General features: G+C 46.4%; 1 protein-coding gene across 5 annotated transcripts in view; it reads left to right on the top strand.

Annotated features, from left to right (window-relative positions):
- Positions 1-20,727, top strand: part of PRICKLE1 (prickle planar cell polarity protein 1) — a 58,999-nt gene extending 38,272 nt beyond the window's left edge. For 3 of the 5 annotated variants that reach the window (XM_072338948.1, XM_072338964.1, XM_072338972.1), the window contains 7 exons: positions 9,962-10,141; positions 12,377-12,490; positions 13,312-13,449; positions 14,283-14,486; positions 15,031-15,217; positions 15,371-16,234; positions 18,451-20,727. In XM_072338948.1, the coding sequence (XP_072195049.1) occupies positions 10,022-10,141; positions 12,377-12,490; positions 13,312-13,449; positions 14,283-14,486; positions 15,031-15,217; positions 15,371-16,234; positions 18,451-19,310 (2,487 nt within the window). In that variant the 5' untranslated portion in view covers positions 9,962-10,021 and the 3' untranslated portion in view covers positions 19,311-20,727. Of the gene's footprint in view, positions 1-5,411; positions 5,581-9,961; positions 10,142-12,376; positions 12,491-13,311; positions 13,450-14,282; positions 14,487-15,030; positions 15,218-15,370; positions 16,235-18,450 lie in introns of those variants that run through there. The other 2 variants (XM_072338982.1, XM_072338956.1) reach the window with 2 other exon arrangements.
- The last annotated feature ends 1,482 nt before the right edge of the window (positions 20,728-22,209 follow it).

Raw genomic sequence — 22,209 nt, 5'->3', positions numbered from 1 at the left:
TGAAACACATATCTTTTTTTCAGTGATGCCTTTTAGTAGGGTTGCGTGGCCTTTGGTCTTCACAGCCCATACTGCTGGCAGTCTCTCTTTCTTTCTTACAGCTGCTTTACTGAAAGCTAACAAAGGACTAATGTGTTGTTACTCATCAGACATTCTTTATGTTCTCCTTACAGCTCTGCCTTCCTTGAGTATGGCCTGTGATTTTCATTCAATAAAATAAGCTGAAGAGTTAATGCAGTCATTGTTTGTCCCATGTGTTTGTGGTGTGCTGTTTTATATAGGTCTCAGAATATCAAACTGTGCCTTCACTTAGTCTCAATCACCTGTTTTTCTCCAAAGTGTGGCTTCAAGGCAGGAACAGGCCACGCATCACTGCAGCATTTCCTCATCCACAAAATCACACTCACTAAGAGCCCAAAGTTCATTTTAAGACATTAGTTTGTCTCTTTGCACAGATGCCTCCTGTGATAAGCCACCCTCCAGCAGAAGAACCCCACAGAGTTTATACCATTTCCTTTTTTAATCTGAATCAATTTCCAAACCAATTTAGATGAATCGTGATGGGCTCTTTGGAGGCAAGGCCTGAGAATAGGACTTGACACAGATAAGATTGATATCATTCATCAACCACATAGGCTTTGGCATAATACCTGGCTTAGAAGTACCTCAATAAGCAAACAGTGCATTAGCACCAGCTATGCAACACCTTCCACGTTGCACAACGGTGTTTGTGCTGGTGTATTATTAAAAAGCCAGGCAGTGATTCCACCCTGCGTCAGCTCAGCTACAGGCAAAGTGTCGCAGGCACAAGTTGTTGCAAGGCACTTGGTAATGCCTCATACAGCCTGGGAAATGGGATGGCAATTAGCTGGGGACGCTGATGCAGCTGGGAGGCCGGCTGGTACCCCAGAAGAGTGACACTGGCTGCAGCGGGGTTGCAGGTGAGACCTGAAGAGCTGTCAGCCCAGGCAGCTCCTCACACCTTGTGCGACTGCGAGCTGCACAGAACCAGTTGTGATAAAATCAGATTGCTGTCTTCTGAAAAGCCTGTCAGGTTCCGAATTTCCAGGTTCCACAACAGACCTGTTGGTTCGGGAGCATGTCCAAGCCCAATCCAACAAGGACAGACATTTTAATGAAACTTCTCACTCTTTGCTGCTGAAGCAAAGTGGAATGGGGGTTTTACAAGGTGTTTTGTTCGCAGACCGCAGGAGCACTAAGAAGAGGAAATAAAACAAACCTCTTGCTTTGTAACGTCAGCCCATCCACAGGCCAGAGGCATCTGGGTGGTGGTCCGTCCCCCCCAGTGCCTCGGCAGCCATCCTGCAGCGGGTGGAAACACCATGAGCGTGCTTCTGTCTGGTTCGATAAGAGAGACTCGGCTGGCTCACATTTTGTTATCTGATGCTAATGTTTCCATTGGGCATTTGCACTTATCCTCTGAAGTTGTGTTGGGCATTGTGCCCACTTTGCCAGAGGTAAAGCAGGCAGGGGGATGCATCACACTGAGCGCAGCAAAGAAGAGGGGAAAGTGAGCACCCCAACTGTGTCACAGACCTGTGTGGGACAAAAAACCCTCACCCCTATTTTTCCACTTTTTGCATTCCCCGTGCAGGCTGTGATTTCATTCCCATATCTCTCCTTGTCTGTTGCACATCACCTCTTGTCTGCCTGTCTTATATAGTGATGGCTTTCTCAGTATTTAATTGAAAATTAACAAGGATTCGGACCTGAAGACATCACAGGTGCTGCCACTGTGCTCTTTCTTTGTAGCCTGAAAAATACAGGATAAAACCAAGCAGTGACAGAACTGAGTGGCCTTAGCACATTAGTGACCGCACTGGCCCACCATTTGTGAGATGTCCCCAAGCAGTGTGTGGTGAGGAGCTGCTGTGCTGCTGCCGGTCTGCCTGGACACGGTTCCTCAGCCACCTCCCTGTCCCCATGTGGACACGGAGGGAATGTAGTGCAGACAGAAGGAGATCAGGTTGAGTGGGGAGAGCTCATGGAGGTTTCACCTATGGCTCTACAGCCAGAGTGGCACAAAGAGGTGAACCTTCTCTGGTGACCCATTACAGTCATCTTTTGGATGTCAGGGAGAAGTTCTTCACAGAGAGAGCAGTGAGGTGCTGGAACAGGCTGCACAGAGAGGCTGTGGATGCCCTGTCCCTGAAGGTGTTCGAGGCCAGGTTGGATGGGGCCCTGGGCAGCCTGGTCTAGTACCAGACCTGGAGGTTGGTGGCCCTGCCTGTGGCAGAGGGGGTTAGAACTTGACGATCCTCGGGGTCCCTTCCAACCCAGGCTGCTCTATAATTCTACAATCCACAGCTTCACCTGTGCTTTAAAGGCATCCAGTGCTTCAGGTACCTCCTAAGGATAATATATAGCAGTAACATTGTGAAAACTGTTCCTAACTATGAAGATGTACTTCCGTGTACACCTCATGCTCTTAATCTGGAAGAGACCTAGGGCCAGGTTTGACAGGATGCTTAAGTATCCAGAGATGCAGATGGATGTCCACAGGGGTTTCTTATACACAGCAAAATTGATGCATTCAGAAGGGGGATAAGGAGTGAACTCATGGAGGCCTACAACTTCTCCCTGAGGGGAACTGAAGAGCAAACACTGATCTCTCTGGTGACAGCGACGGGACCTGAGGGAACAGCACAGAGCTGTGTGAGGGGAGGGTCAGGTTGGGAGTCAGGAAAAGGTTCTTCACCAGAGCATGGTCAGGCCTGGAACAGGCTGCCCAGGTCAGTAGGGATGGCAGTGAGCTGACAGAGTTCAAGGAGCATCTGACAACTCTTTCAGACACAGGGTTTGAATTTTGGGTGGTCCATTGTGGAGCCAGCAGTTGGACTCTATGACTGTTTGTGGAGGTGTTCAGGACCCTGGAGATGTGGCACTGAAGGACGTGGCTGGTGGACATGGGTTGGTGGTTGGACTTGGTGATCTTGGAGGTTTTTTCCGACCTTCATGATTCTGTATCTATGATTCTTATGGGTCCCTTTCAACTCAGGAAATTCTATGATACTATGAACATAGTTACATTACCCTTGTATTTTTGAACAGCATCTAGAGTGGTCTTTGAGGAGCTGGGCCTATCTTTTTGTTGTGCTAGTGCTGCCTGGCTCAGGGAACCAAACCAGCATGTATTTGCTGGGTTGGATCTTGCCTAGCTCAGACTGTCATGGGACTGCATCCCGTACGCTGGCCTCTTTGCTCCCTCAAGGTATAGACCTGAGGCTGCTGAAGGTGGAGTGGGTCTGGGTGCTGCAGAAACACCCTGGAGCTCCTCACATTGTAGTCTGAAGTCAGGATCAAACGTGCTCTGGTCACCTCTCCTAAAATTCCTTAAAGGTAGCAGTGTGCACCAGGCTCAGGCTTCAGTTTGTGATCAAGCAGTTGTAATTCCTGTTCCTTGGACTTTTCTTGCACTGTCAGAAACATGCAAAATCCTTCTTGGCTTGTTTTGTTTCAAAATAAGAAACCTGGTTAATTTTGCATAGTTTTCTCATTGAGGTCCCTGATGGAATTAGGACTGACAGGTTTCCTCTTTTTGGTCTCCCCCCCATTCAGCTCACTGCAGACTTTCACCTTTCAGAGCTGACTCACTTGTTTTTTGGTAATAAATGAACAGACGAGATGATACTTAATTGAAACCCTTGGAGTGAAGGTGGTGATCGTTAAAGGGTGCTGATGTAGACAGCGATCTCCGCTGTTTGTCCGTAGAAGTAATCAGGTTTGAGCAGTGGGTGTTTTGCCACTGTCCTACCCAGGGAAACAGCGTCTAAAGCACAAGAGGTTAATTAATTCCCCGCTCCTTGGTCTCTCTTCCGAGACTGCCAACAAAGGTAGCAATTACTGGTGTTATCTCAAGGGATGTTCTGTCAGGTGGATAATTGCCAACTGTGAAACCCAGCTGATACTCGGAGCAAATTTCATGCAGGCCAGAGAACACACGTGGCCTGGTCAGCGGTAAAAGAAAGTTGTTACCCAGACTAAATTTGTGCTAAGACCTTGGGGCAAACGGCTCCGTATCCATTACAGATCCCCTGAACCAGCCGGTTGTTTGAAGAATTAGCTCTACCCAGCCGGAGCCAAGAATGTGAAACGTGCCTTAAAGGGCAAGAAGGTTTCTGCTTGTCTTTTTTTAAGGGTTGTTTTTTTTCTGAGGCAACTTCTGGAGTTTATGCTTCAGATAAAGAGCACGTATGCCGTTGTATTTGTTGTGTAAGAAACAGAAAGCCATAGCAACGCAATTGCTCCTGTGGAAGGAGCCTGCATCAAAAGAGACAGATAGCTCAGAAATGTGCAGATGCCCCGGGGGGAGTTACGGCAGTCGATTCCTTCGCCTGACATTCAGGGCTACAATTACGATCCAGCGCTTGAGCGCTGAAACAGCAATCTGAGAGTTTAAAAGAGTTGAAAGCGACTTGACTGCTTGAAACCCCTTCGTGATGCGCTGTGGCAGGTTTAACAGGAGTTATACCGGGCTTGATGGCACTTCTGCATAAAAACCAATGGTTTTACTGATGCGAATAGTACTTTCGGGACACGGCACGGGCACGGCTCTCTTACGGGCACGTTGTACAGGGCTTTGGCCTTACGATGGCGAAGCGCATTGCCCCGCAGCCCCGGGGCACGGTCAGGCGCCCTGCAGGAGAAGGCAATACACACAGACAGCTGTTGTTTAACTCGGAGCGGGGAAGGACAAACGTTATTCCTGACGCTTCCATTTCTGATGAGCGGTGTGAATGGAACGGGCAGATGTTCAGCCGGCCGCCAGATGGGGGCTGCTCGGCCCCACACGGCAGGATTGCGCTGGCGGAGCTGCGCCGTGTAAGGGTGCAGCCGGTTCTCGGCGGCCCGGTGTCACCCCGGCATGTCTTCCTCCCAGGGGCCCGCTTGAGGCGTCCCTGAAGGCGGGGGCGCAGCGCTTTCTTTCCGTTCCTTTGGTTAATACAATAGTTTTCCCGTCGTTATCAGCTCGGGCGCTCTCGGAGGACCGCGGGGTCAGCCCTCCCGGAGAGCACAATGCGGGGCGGGGTGGGAAACCCATTTCCAGCGAGAACGCGGGCGAAGCGCCGTCGGTAAAACGCGGTTCTTCGTGTCCGCGGCGCTGAAGTTGGCCGCCGCGTCCCTCGGGAGCTCGGATCGGGCTCCTCCCGGCACGAGAGCCGAGGTCGCCGCCGGGAGAAATTCCTGCCGAATTCCTGCCTCCTCCCGCAGGAGCCGGGGGGACGAGCGCTCGGCGCCGGGCTCCCGTCCCCGGCCGGGGGATGTACCGGGGGGGGGGTGCGGCGGAGAGGAGAGGCCGCGCCCGCCCCGGCCCGAAGCCCCGGGGGGGAGGGCGGAGGACGGAGGGCAGGGGCCGGCCGGGCCCGGGGCGGGGGGCGGCCCAGGTAGCTCGCAGCGGGCGGGCCGAGGAGGGGAAGGAGGAGCCCCCCCGCCCCTTCCTCCGGGTTGCGCCCGGCGCCGGGGGAGCCCCGCCGCAGCCCGAGGTGAGCGGCGAGCGGGGATGCTCGGGGCCCGGCGGGAGCCGCGGGACGGGGCTCGGGTTCGGCCGGCGGCGAGGAGGTAACGCGGGCGGCGGTGCGGAGCCGCGGGGGCGGGGATGGGAGGCACCGCGCCGCCGGGAGCCCGCAGCCCGGCCGGCCGTCGGGTCCGGCTGCGCCGCGATGAGCCGAGGCGGGTCCGTCGGAGGAGGCCGCGTGCGGAGCTGCGTTCGTGCGGCTCCAGCCCGGTGACTTATCGAACGATTTCTCCAAGTGCCCTCCCTGGAAACTTGTCTCAAATGGGGGCTGCGAGCCCTAACAAAGAAGGGTGTTGTTCGGGAGCCAACAGGTGACGGAGTGAAACCTGAGCGTGTGTGTACACTGCGGGAAAGGCTGGCTGCAGTCTAAAATAGAATTAAAAAAAAATCAATGGGAGGCTGTAGAAGGCGAGATTTCTTTCTCGCTGAATCCATGCAGCCCTGAAGGACAGGGCGGGGGGTGGAGGGGGGCATTTGCACAGCGCGCCGCCCCCGAGGCGCTGCAGGGCTCCGGTCGGGGAGAAGGAGACAAGTTCCTCGCTCCCCGGGTCCGCCCGGAGATGCCGGCCCGGTGCGGCTGTTCGCACCTGGAGCCGCGTGTCACTGCGGGACGTGCACTGGGAGCAGCCCTGCGGTGGTTCCCGTACGGGGTTATCGCTGCCGCGTGCCGTCTTTCCTCCCGGAACGCGGGTTGATGCGGGAGGGCTGCGCCGAGCAGGTGAACGGGCTGCCCGCGCTAATCTTAACTCGCCGAGCCTTGGTTGTGAATGGGTGAGTGTGTGTGTGTGTGTGTGTGTGTGTGAGCGATATGCATCTCGCATCCCCTATTGCCTTGTTAACAAGCGTTCTAACAAAAAAAGTCGTTAAACAATTTGCCCTGCAGGACAGAGTAAAACAGCAGGGGGTGGCCGAGGAGGTGTTTGTCTAACCGTGCTCGCAAATCGTGACCTCTCCTATCTGGTCAGGGGTGACGGCGGAGCATAATCAGTGAGCTGGAAATCCTAGCACGAGGATAACCTTCCTCCGGTGTCTGAGGGCTGCGCTCCATGTTTGATACCCCCATGTTTCACGCACCAGTGGGCTTGTAGTTGGGAGCGCAGTTTGTCTTTGCTTCTCCTTCTAAGAACTCGGTCCTTTTTGGTCATTTCAGTGCAAAAAACACACGTCATCGTTGCTTTTCTTTTTAAACCGAATTTAGCTGTTTAACTGGACGATGTTACCCATCGTTGTCAAGCTGCCAGCCAAGTATCTCCTTGTAGGCTAGGAAGCTTTTTGCTGTTTGAGGTAGTATTGGAGCAGAGCTGAAACCTCGGAATGTTCCACAGAACTGAAGAGAGCAAAGCAGAACTTGCAGCGTTGTGTAGCTGTCGTGGCACGAGAAGAAAGAAGACCACCTGAATACTCATCCCTCAGAAAGAGCTTATTTTTTCAGCTGTTGTTTATGTTCATCTGAATCCTCCTTAGGATGCAGCCGTTTCAAACAGCGCTGCTTTGAAGAAGCGGTGCAGTTGGGGGGGAGCTGGGGTGGGGAGGAAGAGCCTTGCAGCTTGGAAACGCAAACCAAATTCCACTTGGGCAGGAAAGGAAGGAGAACTTCTAAACAAGCGATTGCTGGAATAGCTGGGTAAATAGCTCGCTGTTAGCGGCGCTGTTTTTCGGGACCTCGCTGTCAGCAGCACCGGGATATTTGCGTGCTGCTTTATGGTGCCTTGTCAGGCAGTTGATAGCCGGCTCGCTGTTAGCACTATGGCAGCTCTTTTAAAGTGAGCGCTGTCCTTTGAGTAATCTGGGCTTGTTGAGGTTTATGCACCTCACTTTAAACACTGCCAATCAATCACCTTACCTCAGGGAGAGCACCCTGATGCTGAAGTTGTTTCTTGCAGCTTGAGATCAGGTATGTTGCTCCTTTATCCCCTGCCATTCCTACTGGCAGCCCATGCTGTGTCACAGGGAGAACGGGCTTGGGGATCTGCCCTGTTCTGCCCCAAAGGAGCAGGTAAAGGTAACCCAGCATCAGTCTTGGTGGAAAAGGAGCATGTCCCATCTCCACTGAAAGCCTTCTCTTTGGAATTAGGCAGCTATCTCGTGTTTATGTACCTTTGGTATGCTTGAAATCCTAACAGTGCTCAGCACTGCCTTTTTGCCATAGGGAAGTAGCACGTAGCCTTAGCGCTCAGAAATCCCCAGGAAAGCTAGCAGGTCTGCACAGGGTCACAGTTATTTATTGTTCTTGTCAGCTGGAGAAAGCAAGGCAGAGCAGTTGGCCTGTGATCCCACAGAGAGGCTCTGGAGCAGTCCATGTTGAGCAGTGTCACGGTTACCCGGTGTGTTGGTGCTCTGGCACTGCAAAGCTGACAGGCTCTCTGGTTGAATGGGATGTCAGGTTTGCTCCTTGCTGCTGTGGTTGAGGTCAGGCTGCCTAGTGAAGCTTTGACAAAGGTGCTTCATCTTGTGTCTCCTTTCACCCATGGGTTATTGGGCAGGAGTCAGCTTCTGAAAAGTGGCAGCTTGATGAGCACAGCTTCTTATGACACGATGCCGTAGGAATTGGAAATACCAGCTCAGGCCTCAGTGAATGGCATTTGTTGTGAACCAGCCATCCAGCTACCTCTGATGGGGGTTGTGAGGCACCACATCTGCTGCTGGGGGCTTCTCAGGAAGACTCGGGCTTCTCATTGATGCCCATCATGGTGATGGCTGGATTTTATACTTCACAGTTATTGGGGTTTAGATGATGGGGGACACAGGATGCCAACCCAGCCCTAGCATTGCTGTCCTTCTGCAGTAGGCAGCTCTATTGCTTTGTTTTTTTTTTACTAGTGGTGATTTCTTATAACCATGTGACAGTATCCTCTTGTTCCTCCTCCCCCAGCCTTACAGGCTGTGTAACAACAAATGTACCTGATGGATGACTTCATTTCCAAAGGAGGAGGGCAGACACAGTTTGGTATCACTTGCTGTCTTGTCACCTGTTTCCAAGGGAAATTAACTCAGGGAATGTAATATGCACAAGGATGTCTGCCTTTGCATTTTAAGTACACAGGATGGAGCTTCTAGAGGCATTTTCTTTGATTCCAGTCATACTTTGCCTTTTCAATAGACAGTCCGTGACTTTCTGTCCTTGCTTTTCTCACAGTACGTAAGACAACAGAATTCAGTTAACGTGACTGATCTCTATTACTGTCCCATTACTGACAGTGCACGTGTGTACCAATGGCTGTGAGCAGCTGGCACACCTTCACCTAGAGTCCAATTGCCAAACTGTGCCCCATACCTGACAAGCTCTGTAAGAAGCAGTCTGTTCTTAAAGGGGAGGTTGGCACCTCTGCTTAGCCCGTAAGATACACAGTAAATCTTCTCTTGCAGTGTGGCCACACAGTGTAACCATGTGTAGCCATCCCAGCAGCGCACCAAAAAATAGCGCCTCTGTTTCCAAAACAAGTTTTGGAGCAGAGTGTACAAAGAAAGTACGTTTTCCAAGCAGTGGCTTGGAGGAGCAGTTTGCTTGAACCAGGGAAGGTGCAGCTCACGCATGGCACGGTGTAAAGGCGAGCTCATTGTCAAGCTCAGGTGTTCAGGATGCCTATCCTGGCAGAAAGCATCCTCTCTGGTTTTGGTAATCTGTATTCCACTGACGTTTCCTAAGAATTGCTGCTAGAATGAATGTAAGATATTTATCTTAATAAGCTTTTTACTGCAGAAAGTTACAGATGTTGGCGAGAGCCTTCTTTGCCAGTTGTGACTCAAAATGATCCCACTGATACCGAGCTTTGTAGGCTTTGTGAATCAACAGAAGCATCTCCCTGTAGGGTTTTAAATTAACAGAACAATCATGATGTATTTTGCAGAGCCTAATCTGCCATAACTGGATTTCAGATATTTAACTGGACCAACACCCTTCCGCTCTGATACAGCTAAAACAAGGAATCTCACAGACACTGCTTTATGGCTGCCATGTTAAAAACAGGATGCTACTTGTACAGCTGTCTCTCCCCAAGAACTTCTTCAGTTTTGATGAGCAGTTTTCATGTGTTCTGTGTTATTAGCTCAGTAGTGACTTCAGATGGAGCTTGTCTCATTCATTTTGTTAGTGTCTGCTTGAGTCTCTGTTATCTCTATATACACTGCATGTGAAGCAAGCAGAAGTGTAAAAGATGGCTGCTAATACTGAACTAGATGTTGGCTGCCAAACGTGGTAGTGGGTGCCTACTTTTCTTTCTCTTCAGTAAGCAGAGTTTTCATTTTTTCGTTGTCTGTTTTCCTTGAGAGCTCTTTAAATACCTTTGAATGGCCTGTTGTAACGATGCTCTAATAATGGTGCTCTGGCCAATGCAAGGAATACTAAACTCTTGTAGGATCGTTTATGTTGATAATCGGTCTTTACGTGTTGAAATTTATTAAAGCTCTGTTAATCTCTTTCTGCAGATCGACTGCTTGATGAACTACAGCTGAAACATTGATTGCTTCACACTTGTGCCCCTGGAGATGGAGCCCAAAGCTAACAATCTTGTCTTTGCGTGTCAGCGAAGCTCAACATCAGATGACGACTCTGGCTGTGCCCTGGAAGAATATGCCTGGGTCCCGCCGGGCCTCAGACCAGAGCAGGTACCAGCTGTTGTTCTGCGTTTTTAAATGACTCATTAGGTCTGTCTAAAGGAGTAGTAGCAAGTCTGTTACATTCTTGTATTATAAGAACTCCAATTCATCTAAATCTCATCACCTTGTTTTGTTTCCCATTCCAAAGAGGCTGCCATGAGGGACCTTAAAATCCTCAACACTGCATTTATATTTAAACAAGCAAACACACAAAGTTGTTCCCAGTCAGGATTTTTCCATAAATACGTGCCACAGAGAGATGTACTGTTGAGTCTTCAAGTAGCACAGCAATGTGCTTTCTCTTTGAACTAAGTTATTAGGTCAAATAGAAACTCATGTCATACCTGCTGGCACTGTCATATTTGGTCAGGCCATAACTGCAGTTTTCTGTTCTTCAAATAATTTGGCATTTGACAATGAGAATGTGGGCATTCTGTCACCATGACAATCACAAATGCATTTAATGCTTGTATAAATCATTGTATGCCTGCCATTTGCTCACACCAGGATTTCTCTTTTACCGTCTTTTCAGCCAATGCCTGTGGGCTGGTTGGGCTGCGCCTTCCCCTCTTCCCTTCCTTCTGTATGTGTTACATCACAGTGGCAGCAGAAATAAAAGTAGAACTACTGATGAGGAGGTTGCAGTGGGAAATGAAATTGAACCTCTAATAGCATTCATTTATCTGACACTGCAGCACAGCTATGCAGTCAGGGAGGCCTAGAGCTCAGGCAGTGTTAGGTAGGCAGAGGTGCTTCTTCACACTTGTTAAGTGTGGCAGAGCCACCCACTCTTGGGCAGCTGCCAAGCTATTAGAGCCCACAGCGATGGAGATGCAAAGGATGTGTGCTCTTTGCAGTGCAGACATTTCCTTGCTAATGAATAAGGTAATATCAGCAAGAAGGGCAAATGATGGGCTATTTTTAGGGAAATTCATTTTATTGCTGGCTTAAGCGTATATAAGGATCCCAATGAATTATAAGGCAAACAGCATGCTAATGTCCTGTCCGAACAATTAAATACATTCCATAAAGTATCCCCATATTCCAGATAGTTCAAACTCATTAAAGATATATTTTTTCCCCTAAGAAGAATGACTTAAATTGAGAACAGGGCAACAAGCTGAGAAAAGGGCACAAAGTATCTTTAAAGGGTCACTTTGTACCGCATGTTTTTATCTTTTCCTGTGGCTTCTTGCAATACGCTCCGTACTAAGCGGGCTTGCCGTAGACTTCTGGTGTTAAAAAACTTGGTTAAATGAAAGCCAAATAACGTTTTGTGCAACCTTTCCCACATGATTTTGATTGCTTCCTGAGTCAAGTGACTGATGGCTGCTTCTTTTTCATCTGTCTTGCACAGTAACAAGCTGTTGACCTAAGCATTATTTACATCTGGATGGCAAGTAATATTTTTGCCAATAGTCGGCTCTTATTTACTGCCCCAGGCCTCGTGACAAGCTGGAAACTGCATAGGAAAAACAATAAATCTGCAGCCGTTCCACACAAATATTTTTTGCCATTGGGGCTTTGTCACAGTGTTCATTACGGTTTTCCTGTCATCGTTTTCTTCTGGAAAAAAAAAAAAAAAGTAAAAAAAAGAAGAGTGTAGATTGATGGGCATGTACAGCTAATATTGATTTCTTTATCAAAAGCATGCAGCCCCTGCGAACCTCACAGGTAATTTGCATCCGATTGAAATGTGGCTGGATCCAGCCTCCTCCCCGGGGAAGGATGTTTCCACCTTCTTACCAAAGGCCACATGGAAGCAATGAAAGCTGATGCTTTGGGTGAACCTGATCAGCAGGAGGCTACAAAACAGCTTTTGTCCCAGCAATGTGTAAAATGCGCAGAGCAAATTAAATTTGTTTATATAGCGACTGTTTTCTGGAAGGTTTCGTGCCCTGTGGGGTAAATTGCTGAGGGAAACTTGGAATTTCAACAGGGTTGTTGACCGGCCCTGAAGGGGCTGGGAGTAATGAGAACATTAAATGTGCATAATTTACGACACCCCCTAATTGTCACTGCAAATTGCATTCCAGAAAAGCAATTCAGCAGCTGGGTGCTAGTTTTATCAGAGGCAAGCCAGGTTTGCTGAGTTGGTTCATCTGGGTCTCGTATTTTCAGCACAGGCCCTGTCACAGATCCAATGTTGCATAGCCTGCTTCCTTTGTAATGAGACTTGAGATAAAACAGTAGCTGAAAGGTGCTGCGTGTCTCCTGGTCTGACTTCCCGTTCCTCCCGTGTAGGTACAGCTGTATTTTGCCTGCCTGCCAGAGGAGAAGGTCCCTTATGTTAACAGCCCTGGAGAGAAGCACAGGATTAAGCAACTTCTCTATCAGCTGCCGCCCCATGATAATGAGGTAAACAGGGAACGTGGGGACACATGGTCAGGAGTGAGGCCTTGCTTGCCTCTTCTACATGGAGCATTACCTGTCTGTGTATGTATTACAAGCCTGAAACTCCTCTTGTGCTCACATCTGACTTATAAGCCAGCCTGCTGTGTACAGAGGCTGTTATCTAACTGCATTTCACTGGTGAGCAGATAAGAGCTGTCTGGAAGGACGTTGCCTTTTCTTGTCGGGAAGGTTGGTGTCACTGCAATAAACTGAACACAAGTTGGCTTTATAGTGTTTGCAGCCACCCACCAATTACCAGGAACCTACACATTCTTGGGATTTCATTGTAGCTCACAGAAAGGATGCTTTGTGACAGTAAAGGGTTTGCACCTCAGATATGCGGTGTAATTTGGGGTACAAGTGGAAATAACAAACAAGCTGTTTGTAAGAAAAGGGGCGGGGGTGTCAATGCTTGAGATCCTGTGTACTGCAGTGCTGAGCTGTAGGCGCTTTACCATAAAAGTAAAGAAGGATGTTGTGGCTGATTGAGGCCAATTCCATTGTTTTAGGGCAGCAGCAGTTCTTGGCTTGGCTTTTTTACAATCTTACTTCTTGCCTGGACAACTGCTTCGTTAAGCACAGTTGTTTTATTTTATTTTGCAACTCAAAATTTCTCTCTGTACTGTGCTTGTATTGTATTATGACGGTAAAGAAGACAAGCTGCTGAGGTTTAATGTTGATCGCCACTATGCCTGTTGTATTTCTTGCATGTTATATGCTCATTTTTTGAGATGCTCTTTTAAAAGCTCGGGATCTAAAGTGAGATTCTGCCTTTTCTCTGGAAGGTGAGATACTGCCAGTCTTTAAGCGAAGAAGAAAAGAAAGAACTGCAGATGTTTAGTTCTCAGCGCAAAAAGGAGGCACTCGGACGAGGCACTATTAAACTCCTCTCGAGAGCAGTGATGCACGCAGTCTGTGAACAGGTAATACTGCTGGAGCCACAAGCCGAGCAGTGGGCTCAGTAATATATAACTACAGTATCTCAGTAGTAAATGCAGTCTTATTTCGTCTGTGCCTGAACATGCACAAAAAAAAAGGATATTTTTGAAATGGCACATAAATAGAATGAAGGTAGTGCTTGCTTAAGCAAAAAACCTTTGATAGTGGCAATAAACTGAGTCTTTGATGTATTTTCTACTGTCGCTGATTCACATTAAAATAGTGACAAATGAAAAACAGGCATTTGTATCAAAATAGTGTTGGGTACAAAATAAACTTCTCTTCACAGAAGATTTGTTGATGCACAGAATTCGTCTAGCACAAAACTTAGGGTTTGTTTGTTGTTTTTTTTTTTTCCTCTCATCAGAATGTCGAAATAAAATTATTTTCTCTAAAATTTTTCTCCCTTCCAGTTCTTGAAGGGAGCATATAAACGGGAGGGGAAACGGCTGTTTATGTGGTTTGATGGTGGTAGGACAAGGGGGAATGGTTTTAAACTGAGACAGGGGAGTTTTAGGTCAGATATTAGAGGAAGTTTTTCACACAGAGGGTGGTGACACACTGGCACAGGTTGCCCAAGGAGGCTGTAGATGCCCCATCCCTGGATGCATTCAAGGCCAGGCTGGATGTGGCTCTGGGCAGCCTGGTCTGGTGGCTGGTGACTGCACATAGCAGGGGATTGGAACTGGATGATCATTGTGGTCCTTTTCAACCCAGGCCATTCCATGAAATAAAACCTTTGTGTTGGGCATGCTGTTTTAAGTTGGTTTAAATATCTGGGATGGGAAGCGTGTTCACTTATTGATTTTGTTTCCAGTGTGGTACAAAAATAAATGGCGGTGAAGTTGCAGTTTTTGCCTCGAGAGCTGGCCCTGGTGTATGCTGGCATCCATCATGCTTTGTATGCTTCACGTGTAATGAGCTCCTTGTTGACCTCATCTACTTCTACCAAGATGGAAAGATTCACTGTGGCAGACACCATGCTGAACTACTTAAGCCTCGATGCTCAGCCTGTGATGAGGTACAATTTACACTTTGCATTCAGTCCTCCCACCTATTATTGTTCCGTTAACAAGCTGCATGGGCAAGTGCTAACAGCAGATGCATTCCCTCAAGCTGTGAGGGTTGCAGTGCATAGCTGTGTTTGAAAGCTGAGGGGTGTTTCAGTTCTCATCAAAATGGCAGTATGACAAGCAACAGGACTGTATTTAGAAAGCACGTACCTGTTTGTATTTAGATATGAATCTTGCAGATTGAATTAGATAAAGACTCTGTATGGATATTCAAAAAAGTCATCATAATAGCAGCTACTTCTTGAGTTACTACAATCTCATTTAATTTTTTGCTTTAAAAAGTACTTTTTTCTCCTTTCTTTGCTGTAGAAGAAAAGATGAAAATGCCACAGTAACTATAGGAAATTGCTGCTTCTATCATGGTACTCAAAAGCCCTCTAATCACAAATTAACTTGATGCGCTAACTGTGCAGATAGGATATTTTGTTTGCTCTGAGTCCTGAGCTGAGGACTTCCCCACTTTAATGAAAGTTCATTTGTATCTCTTCAAAGATAATTTTTGCTGATGAGTGTACAGAAGCTGAAGGTCGCCACTGGCACATGAAACACTTCTGTTGCCTCGAGTGTGAAACTGTCCTGGGTGGGCAGAGATACATCATGAAGGACGGACGCCCGTTCTGCTGTAGCTGTTTTGAATCGCTTTATGCAGAGTACTGCGAGACCTGTGGGGAGCACATTGGTATGTATGTATGTATGTCCTTTTTAGGTCTTAAACTTACGAACTTGGGGAAAGCCAATTTATGAAAAAAGAAAAAAGCATTCATTCCAGAGCTCTTGTTTCTGTAAGTAGTTTCTGAGAGAACCCAGAGCATTGCTTTTTCTCCCTTTCTAGGTGTTGACCACGCTCAGATGACCTATGATGGACAGCACTGGCACGCTACAGAGACGTGCTTTTCTTGTGCTCAATGCAAGACCTCTTTGCTTGGCTGCCCTTTCCTTCCAAAGCAAGGGCAGATCTACTGTTCAAAAACCTGCAGCTTGGGTGAGGACGTTCATGCCTCCGATTCTTCGGATTCAGCATTTCAGTCTGCTCGATCAAGAGATTCCAGGAGGAGCATTCGCATGGGAAAAAGCAGCCGCTCAGCTGACCAGTGCCGCCAGTCTCTCCTCCTGTCACCAGCCCTCAATTATAAATTTCCTGGTCTTTCAGACAATGCTGATGATACGCTTTCTCGTAAGCTGGATGACTTAAGCCTTTCAAGGCAAGAGGCAAGCTTTGTTAACGAAGACTTCTGGAAAGGAAGAGTGGAGCAAGAAATGCCTGAAGACCCTGAAGAATGGGCTGAACATGAAGACTACATGACTCAACTTCTTCTGAAGTTTGGTGATAAAAGCCTTTTCCAGCAACCTGCTGAAGTAGAGATCAGATCAAGTGAACACTGGATTTCTGATAGCATGGTCAAGAGCAAGTTGGACTTGAAAAAAAATAACCCGAGCCTAGCAAGTAAGAAATATCAATCAGACATGTACTGGGCCCAATCACAAGATGGTTTGGGTGACTCTGCGTATGGCAGCCATCCAGGCCCTGCCAGCAGCAGAAAAATCCAGGAGCTGGACATGGAACATGGGGCATCGGGATACAAACATGACCAGACGCCGTGGTACGGAGGTTCACTTGAATGTTTGTCTGATCTGAAGCAGCAAGAACAAAGTGTTCGGGACTCAATGGACTCTTTGGCTTTGTCTAACATAACAGGTAATGGCAGGGGAAACTGAATGGTTTTGGCGGGGAGCTCAATCAAGCAAGGATTCTGTAGTATTATGAACTAAGCTTCTATCTGTGCTATTTAAAGCTTTCACAGCAAGAGATACATGTAAAGTAAGCAATAGCCCTTATCAAGTACATATTCTTCCTTAAGATTTATTGATGCTATTTAAATTCTATTTACATCCTTTTCTGCTTAAATTCTTTTTGCTTATAATGACGACAGCATAAACGTTAAACAGGCAACATAAACAACATTAAGCAGAGTAAAAGCAGTCTTGAACTCTGCATGTTATATTCAAACCACTGCTTCAAGCAAATTTTGTACCTTAAGTACAGGAAGTTGCATTCTTTGCTAGGATAATTTTAAAGGTAATCTGCAAAACAGTGTAGATTTCCAGAATTGCTTGTAAAAGTATGTGGAAAATCTGAAATCGTAGTAACCTTCTTAGCCTTAGGAAATAAGGTTTATGAGATTATCTTTCTCCATTGACTGAAGAGCAACTGATAATCTACTTTTGTGAACCTCCTTGATAAATGTGACTGAAATTAGCCAAAAGGATAGAAGTCAGATAGTCAGGCATGTCCGTGTTTTGTGTGTGTTGCCCTCCCATCGCTATTCCCCAACAAAAATTACACCAAACAAGGCAAAAACCCAGAACCTGAGAATTGGCTAAAAGAGAGACATTGCTTTCCTTCTGCAGCATGAATTATTCTAGCTACTTGTGTGCCCCCGGTGGCGCACGGTGTTAGAACCGCTGTTTGCAACACTGGAGGCCCGGGCTCAAATCCCCCCTGTGGCGCAAGTGGTAGAACTGCTGCTCTGCTACACTAGAGGGCTCGAATCCTGGGAGTTGGACTCGATGATCTCTAAGGTCCCTTCCAACTCGCACGATACTATGATACTATGATGATACTCATATAGGTCAGAGCCAGCCATGTGCTGCATTATCCAAGCAGCTCAGAAGGAAATGATGAGAGGAGCTATGTGTAGCAGTTAAGGAAGTGGGAACTACAGGTACTGCATTTCAGGGCGTTAAAGGGTGAATGACAACTCTTGTTCTAGACTACTGAATGTATCGCTGAATGTAGAGATATCAGGAGCAGTTCATATTTTAGCCTTACAAAATGGTAAGCGTAGATTCTGAGGGCTGCTCTGACAGTAATGTCCCGTATTTTATTATGTTGGCCCTTGATGGTGGTGGTGTTCAGCCTCAGTAGAGGCTGAAGCTTCTCACCAATATTCCATTCCATGTTGTTGCTGTGAGACAGATGGCAGCAGAGGGGCAGTGTGACTCAATGGTGTCTGACATGGAAATGCATATGGAGCAAAGGGGTGTCACTGAATTCCTCCATGCTGAAAAAAAAAAGAATTACACCCACTGACATTCATCGACACTTTACTGGGTGTTGATGGAGACCACCCAGTGGATGTGAGCACAGTGAGGTGGTGGGTGGTGCATTTCAACAGTGGGAACAGCAACAGCAGGTCACCTCTGCTGGGGCAGATTTTTACATGCACAGCATGCAGGCTCTTGTTCATTGCTGGCTAAACTGCACAGCTGACAGTGGTGACTGTTGAAGAACAGCATTATTGTGCTCTTCGTGTATGTTGTAGTTTCCACAGAAGTCTGTAAGGGACATTACCTTCAGAGTGATCTGTATAGAATAATTTGAAGTAATTATTTTCTTAGAGGCTTAGCTTTACATGTGTTAGAGCTGTTTAAATATTTTAAATGCACTCAACTTCTTCCATTCTTGATATCCTAATGTTAGCTAGGTCTTAAAGTAAGTGAAACCAATACTTACTTATTCACTCTTATGTGAAGTTAGTCCTTTTGGTAATAGCTTCAAAGAGCAGAATCTCAGAATGGCTGAGGCTGGAAGGGACTTCTGGGTCCATCTGCCCAAGCCCCACTTCAGCAGGGACACCCAGAGCAGGGTGCCCAGGCCCACATCCAGATGGCTTCTGGAGATGTCCAAGGAAGGGACCTAACAGCCTCTGGGCAGCCTGTGCCAGTGCTCCATCTCTGCACAGCACAGAAGTGTTTCCTAGTGGTCAGAGGAAACCTCCTGTGTTTTAGCTTGTGCCCACTGTCTAACACTAATTAAGTCTGCTTTCATGAAATGTTTTCAACATTTCATTGTAATACCTATTTCTTTGATAATAATAATACTCTTTCCTTCTTTTTCCACTCCCACCACAGGGGCTTCAATGGATGGGGAAAGCAAGCCACGGCCATCTCTCTATTCTTTGCAAACTTTCCAAGAATTGGAGGTAGAGGACTGTGAGAAGATGAGCAACATGGGAACTCTGAATTCTTCAATGCTCCATCGGAGCACAGAGTCCTTGAAGAGTCTGAGCTCAGAGCTGTGCCAGGAAAAAGCATTGCCAGAGGAAAAGCCAGCACATATGCCTGTACTGAGAAGATCTAAATCCCAGTCTAGACCACAGCAAGTCAAGTTTTCAGATGATGTTATTGATAACGGCAGTTACGAGAATGTCGAAGTTCGACAACCTCCAATGAGTGAACGGACTCGTAGGCGCGTTTATCATTTTGAAGAACGTGGGAGTCGACCTTCTCATCATCGCAGAAGAAGTAGGAAATCTCGTTCAGATAATGCACTTAATTTGGCCACAGAAAGAAGATACTCTCCAAAAGAGAGGTTTCGTTATTACTCACCTCAGGATCATGAAAAATTTATTCCAAATAAAAGCTCACGTGAGTTTCGGGCCTACATTCAAAATGCGGAGCTGTATGGCCGGTATGCCCACACTAGCTCTGATTATGCACTGAGGAATCAGGCTGTTGATAAATTTTTTGGATTATATGGTGAGGAAGATGACTCCTGGTGCTCAACTTCATCCTCATCATCGGATTCTGAAGAGGAAGGGTATTTCCTAGGACAGCCAATTCCACAGCCACGGTCACTGAGATATCCGTACTACACAGATGACCTTTCTGGTCCAACTACTGCATTATCTAGTTCTCAGTTTGGACAAAGGACAACCAAATCAAAGAAGAAGAAGAGGGGACACAAAGGGAAAAACTGCATAATTTCTTAACTTGTTTTAACAGCTGGGAAGACCAGTCAACTTTAGCTACAGTTCGAACCACGTCTTTTTATATTAATAATTGTACTTAGGCAAGTTGCTAAGGTTCTTAATGCTTTGCCAGTTTAATTGATAACCTGTTCAGAGTTTACATTGTGAGAGTAAAGTAACATTGGGAAACGTCACTATGCCAAATGACGATGTGTTCAGATTGCGCTAGGTTTACATACTGTGTTTCAGCTGTCAAAATACTGTTACTGCGTTCTTGATAAAGACTTTTTGTAGACATTATATTAAGCTTTCTATTCACCTACCTGAGAGAGAGGATTCAATGGAGATCAGTAGATGAAACCGTCAGTCCTGTACTGTAGCCATACATACCCATACAGGGTGATACTCAACTTCTCTCCATCAAACAGATGGCTACAGACAGTGCCCTCTCCTCACTGATAAAACTCATCCTTCCTCCTTGACGTTTCCCTACAAAAACTGGAATTGTTATTTTTCTTTAACTTTGGAAGGAGCTGCTTTTCCATAGATTCTCCTGTTAAGGTGTTAAAAATCAGACTGTGAGAGCTGAAATGCTTGAGGCCTCGATACACCCTAAAGCAGCAGTCGATGGTTTACATGTTTAACTTCCATGTTTTTCCTTCCAGTTTTTGTTGTTTTTTAAAATGACTCCATCCTGTGTAAAGCTTTTTTTGTGCCTGTTAAAAGGAAGAGATCAATTCAGCTGTTGGAATTGGACTTGACTGCCAGCGAGCAATGACGGCTTTTATGTCATTTCCTCTGCAACAAAGCACTGAAAGAGAAAGGTACAAATGGTGGAATCCTTTGCTCAGGCATGTAACCCCATTTAAGTCAATGAATCTACTTACATAACAAACAGTTTCATAAGGGCTTAAAGGATTGGGCTCCAAAATTGTGTCTTTTCAGATGTATTATCCAGGTTTTAAATTGTATTAGTTGCGATTCTGAATCCAAAAAATTGCTATTTATAACGTAGTATTTCATAGGCTTAAATGTATTCATAATTTAACAGTGCAAATACTAATGTACATATTGTACAGTTAAGATTTTTAAAAGCTGAGTATTTTTATATCCCTGAATTTGAAGAAGTTTGTTACAATATCAAAGTAGATTTGTTAGGGGTTTAACAGCAGCATTATGGATGAAATAGTGCTTGTATTTTAGTCAGGGAGTTTAAAAATATTGAAAGATGTTTAGTGCAAAACAGCTTAATTTTGTCTACTAGGTATTAAAAGCTCTGTATGCATGGTGGGGCTCTGTAAATACTGTCCAAACTATGGCCCTCTTAATCTTGCAAGTGTTATTTATGGGTCAAGCAAAATGTAAACTATATAAATGTAAAAACCACACAAGCCTGGAATATATCCGTACAACAAATACACAACTCCTGTGGATGTGGATTTTCTTCTTCTTGTTCCCCTCTTTTCTCTAAAATCATCTCCATGTTTGCTTACATCAAGGAAGAGAGACACAGGGTTGTCCTAGAAGGCAAGCTGGTCAAGTAGTTGCCTCAAACTCACCTTCAAGTTAAAGCACTGAGAGAAGCTTATTTTAAGTAAAGAGCAGGATTTTGTTACTTAATACTGATGTCTGACCACCAGAACACAGGTCGCTAATGAAGAAATGGGTCCTTCTTGCATAAACAAAACTGGCACATTGAACCGAGGCATTTTTAAGGATATAAAAAGTTTGGGAATGAAAGCAGCTAGAAATAAAGGATGGAATGGACACATGCATTGCTCACACCCAACAAACAGAAGTTATTGTTGCAGCCAAGTCAAAATAGCTGTCAGTTGCTTGTATTTTTCAGGGTAAAATAAACAGAAGATCCTTTATTCCCAGAGGTGGTGTTCACCATATAAAAGTCCTTTTCTAGTACAAACAAGTCTTGCATATGTGAAAGATGATCAAAGTAATATCATGCTACAGCATAGGGGCCCATGAGCGGCTTGTGGGATGCCTCCAGCTGGCAGGCTGCCCCGGTGGCTTAGGCAGCATTTGCTTTTCTGGCAGCTAAATGGCTGTTGTGCTTAAGGACATACAACAGCCAGCCTGCTGAGGACTTCCAGGACTTGAGGAGCGATTTTGACTTGTTAGTGCATTCCCCCAGATACTCAAATAGGGATTGGGATTTTCCATTCTTAACTGCATTTGCAAATACAGGTCATCAGAATCCTCTGGAACAACATGCCCTGTTGCTGCTGCTGGGCCCATTTTGGAGCAAGTGCTTCACACTGGTATGTCCCAGGAGCACCTGTTCTGAACTGTCTTACACCATCTTCACAAATGCACCACGTAGAGAATCTCCCAAAGCAAAAAGCCTTATGGAGTATCAGATGATAAAGGTTTTCCATTCATTGCATGTGAGATCACTTCCTTCTTTTTCAACAACACAACTATTCAGCACAGATAACTAGTGTCATTTCTAAGCTGGTTTCAGAGAGTTCAGTTCCATAGCACCTCCCTCTAAACCTCCAGATAAATGAAGAAAGATGACTTCTCTTCCCCATACTGTTATTAAAACAAAACAACAAACCAAAGGATAAAAGCAGCCATTCTTTCCAGCCCAAGGCAAGAGCTGTGATCTCCTCCCTCGAGACATTGCTCGGTGAAGGTACAGCTGCACAGCATGGTGCCCAGGGAAGCAGTGCTCTGGCTGAGCAGCTTCCTCAGGGCTAGGTTAGGTACCTCAGCTTTAAGGCACATTGCTCTCCCTTACCTAGAATCATAGAATAGGATCATAGAATCGCTCAGGTTGGAAAAGACCTTGAAGATCATCGAGTCCAACCACAACCCAACCATGCTACCCTAACTAACAACTCTCCACTAAATCATGTCCCTGAGCACCACATCCAAATGGTTTTTAAACACATCCAGGGAT

The sequence above is a fragment of the Excalfactoria chinensis genome, chromosome 1 (assembly GCF_039878825.1).
Source record: "Excalfactoria chinensis isolate bCotChi1 chromosome 1, bCotChi1.hap2, whole genome shotgun sequence".
NCBI classification, from domain to species: domain Eukaryota; kingdom Metazoa; phylum Chordata; class Aves; order Galliformes; family Phasianidae; genus Excalfactoria; species Excalfactoria chinensis.
Note: the sequence above shows the minus strand (reverse complement) of the source record. Positions and strands in the feature narration are given on the sequence as shown.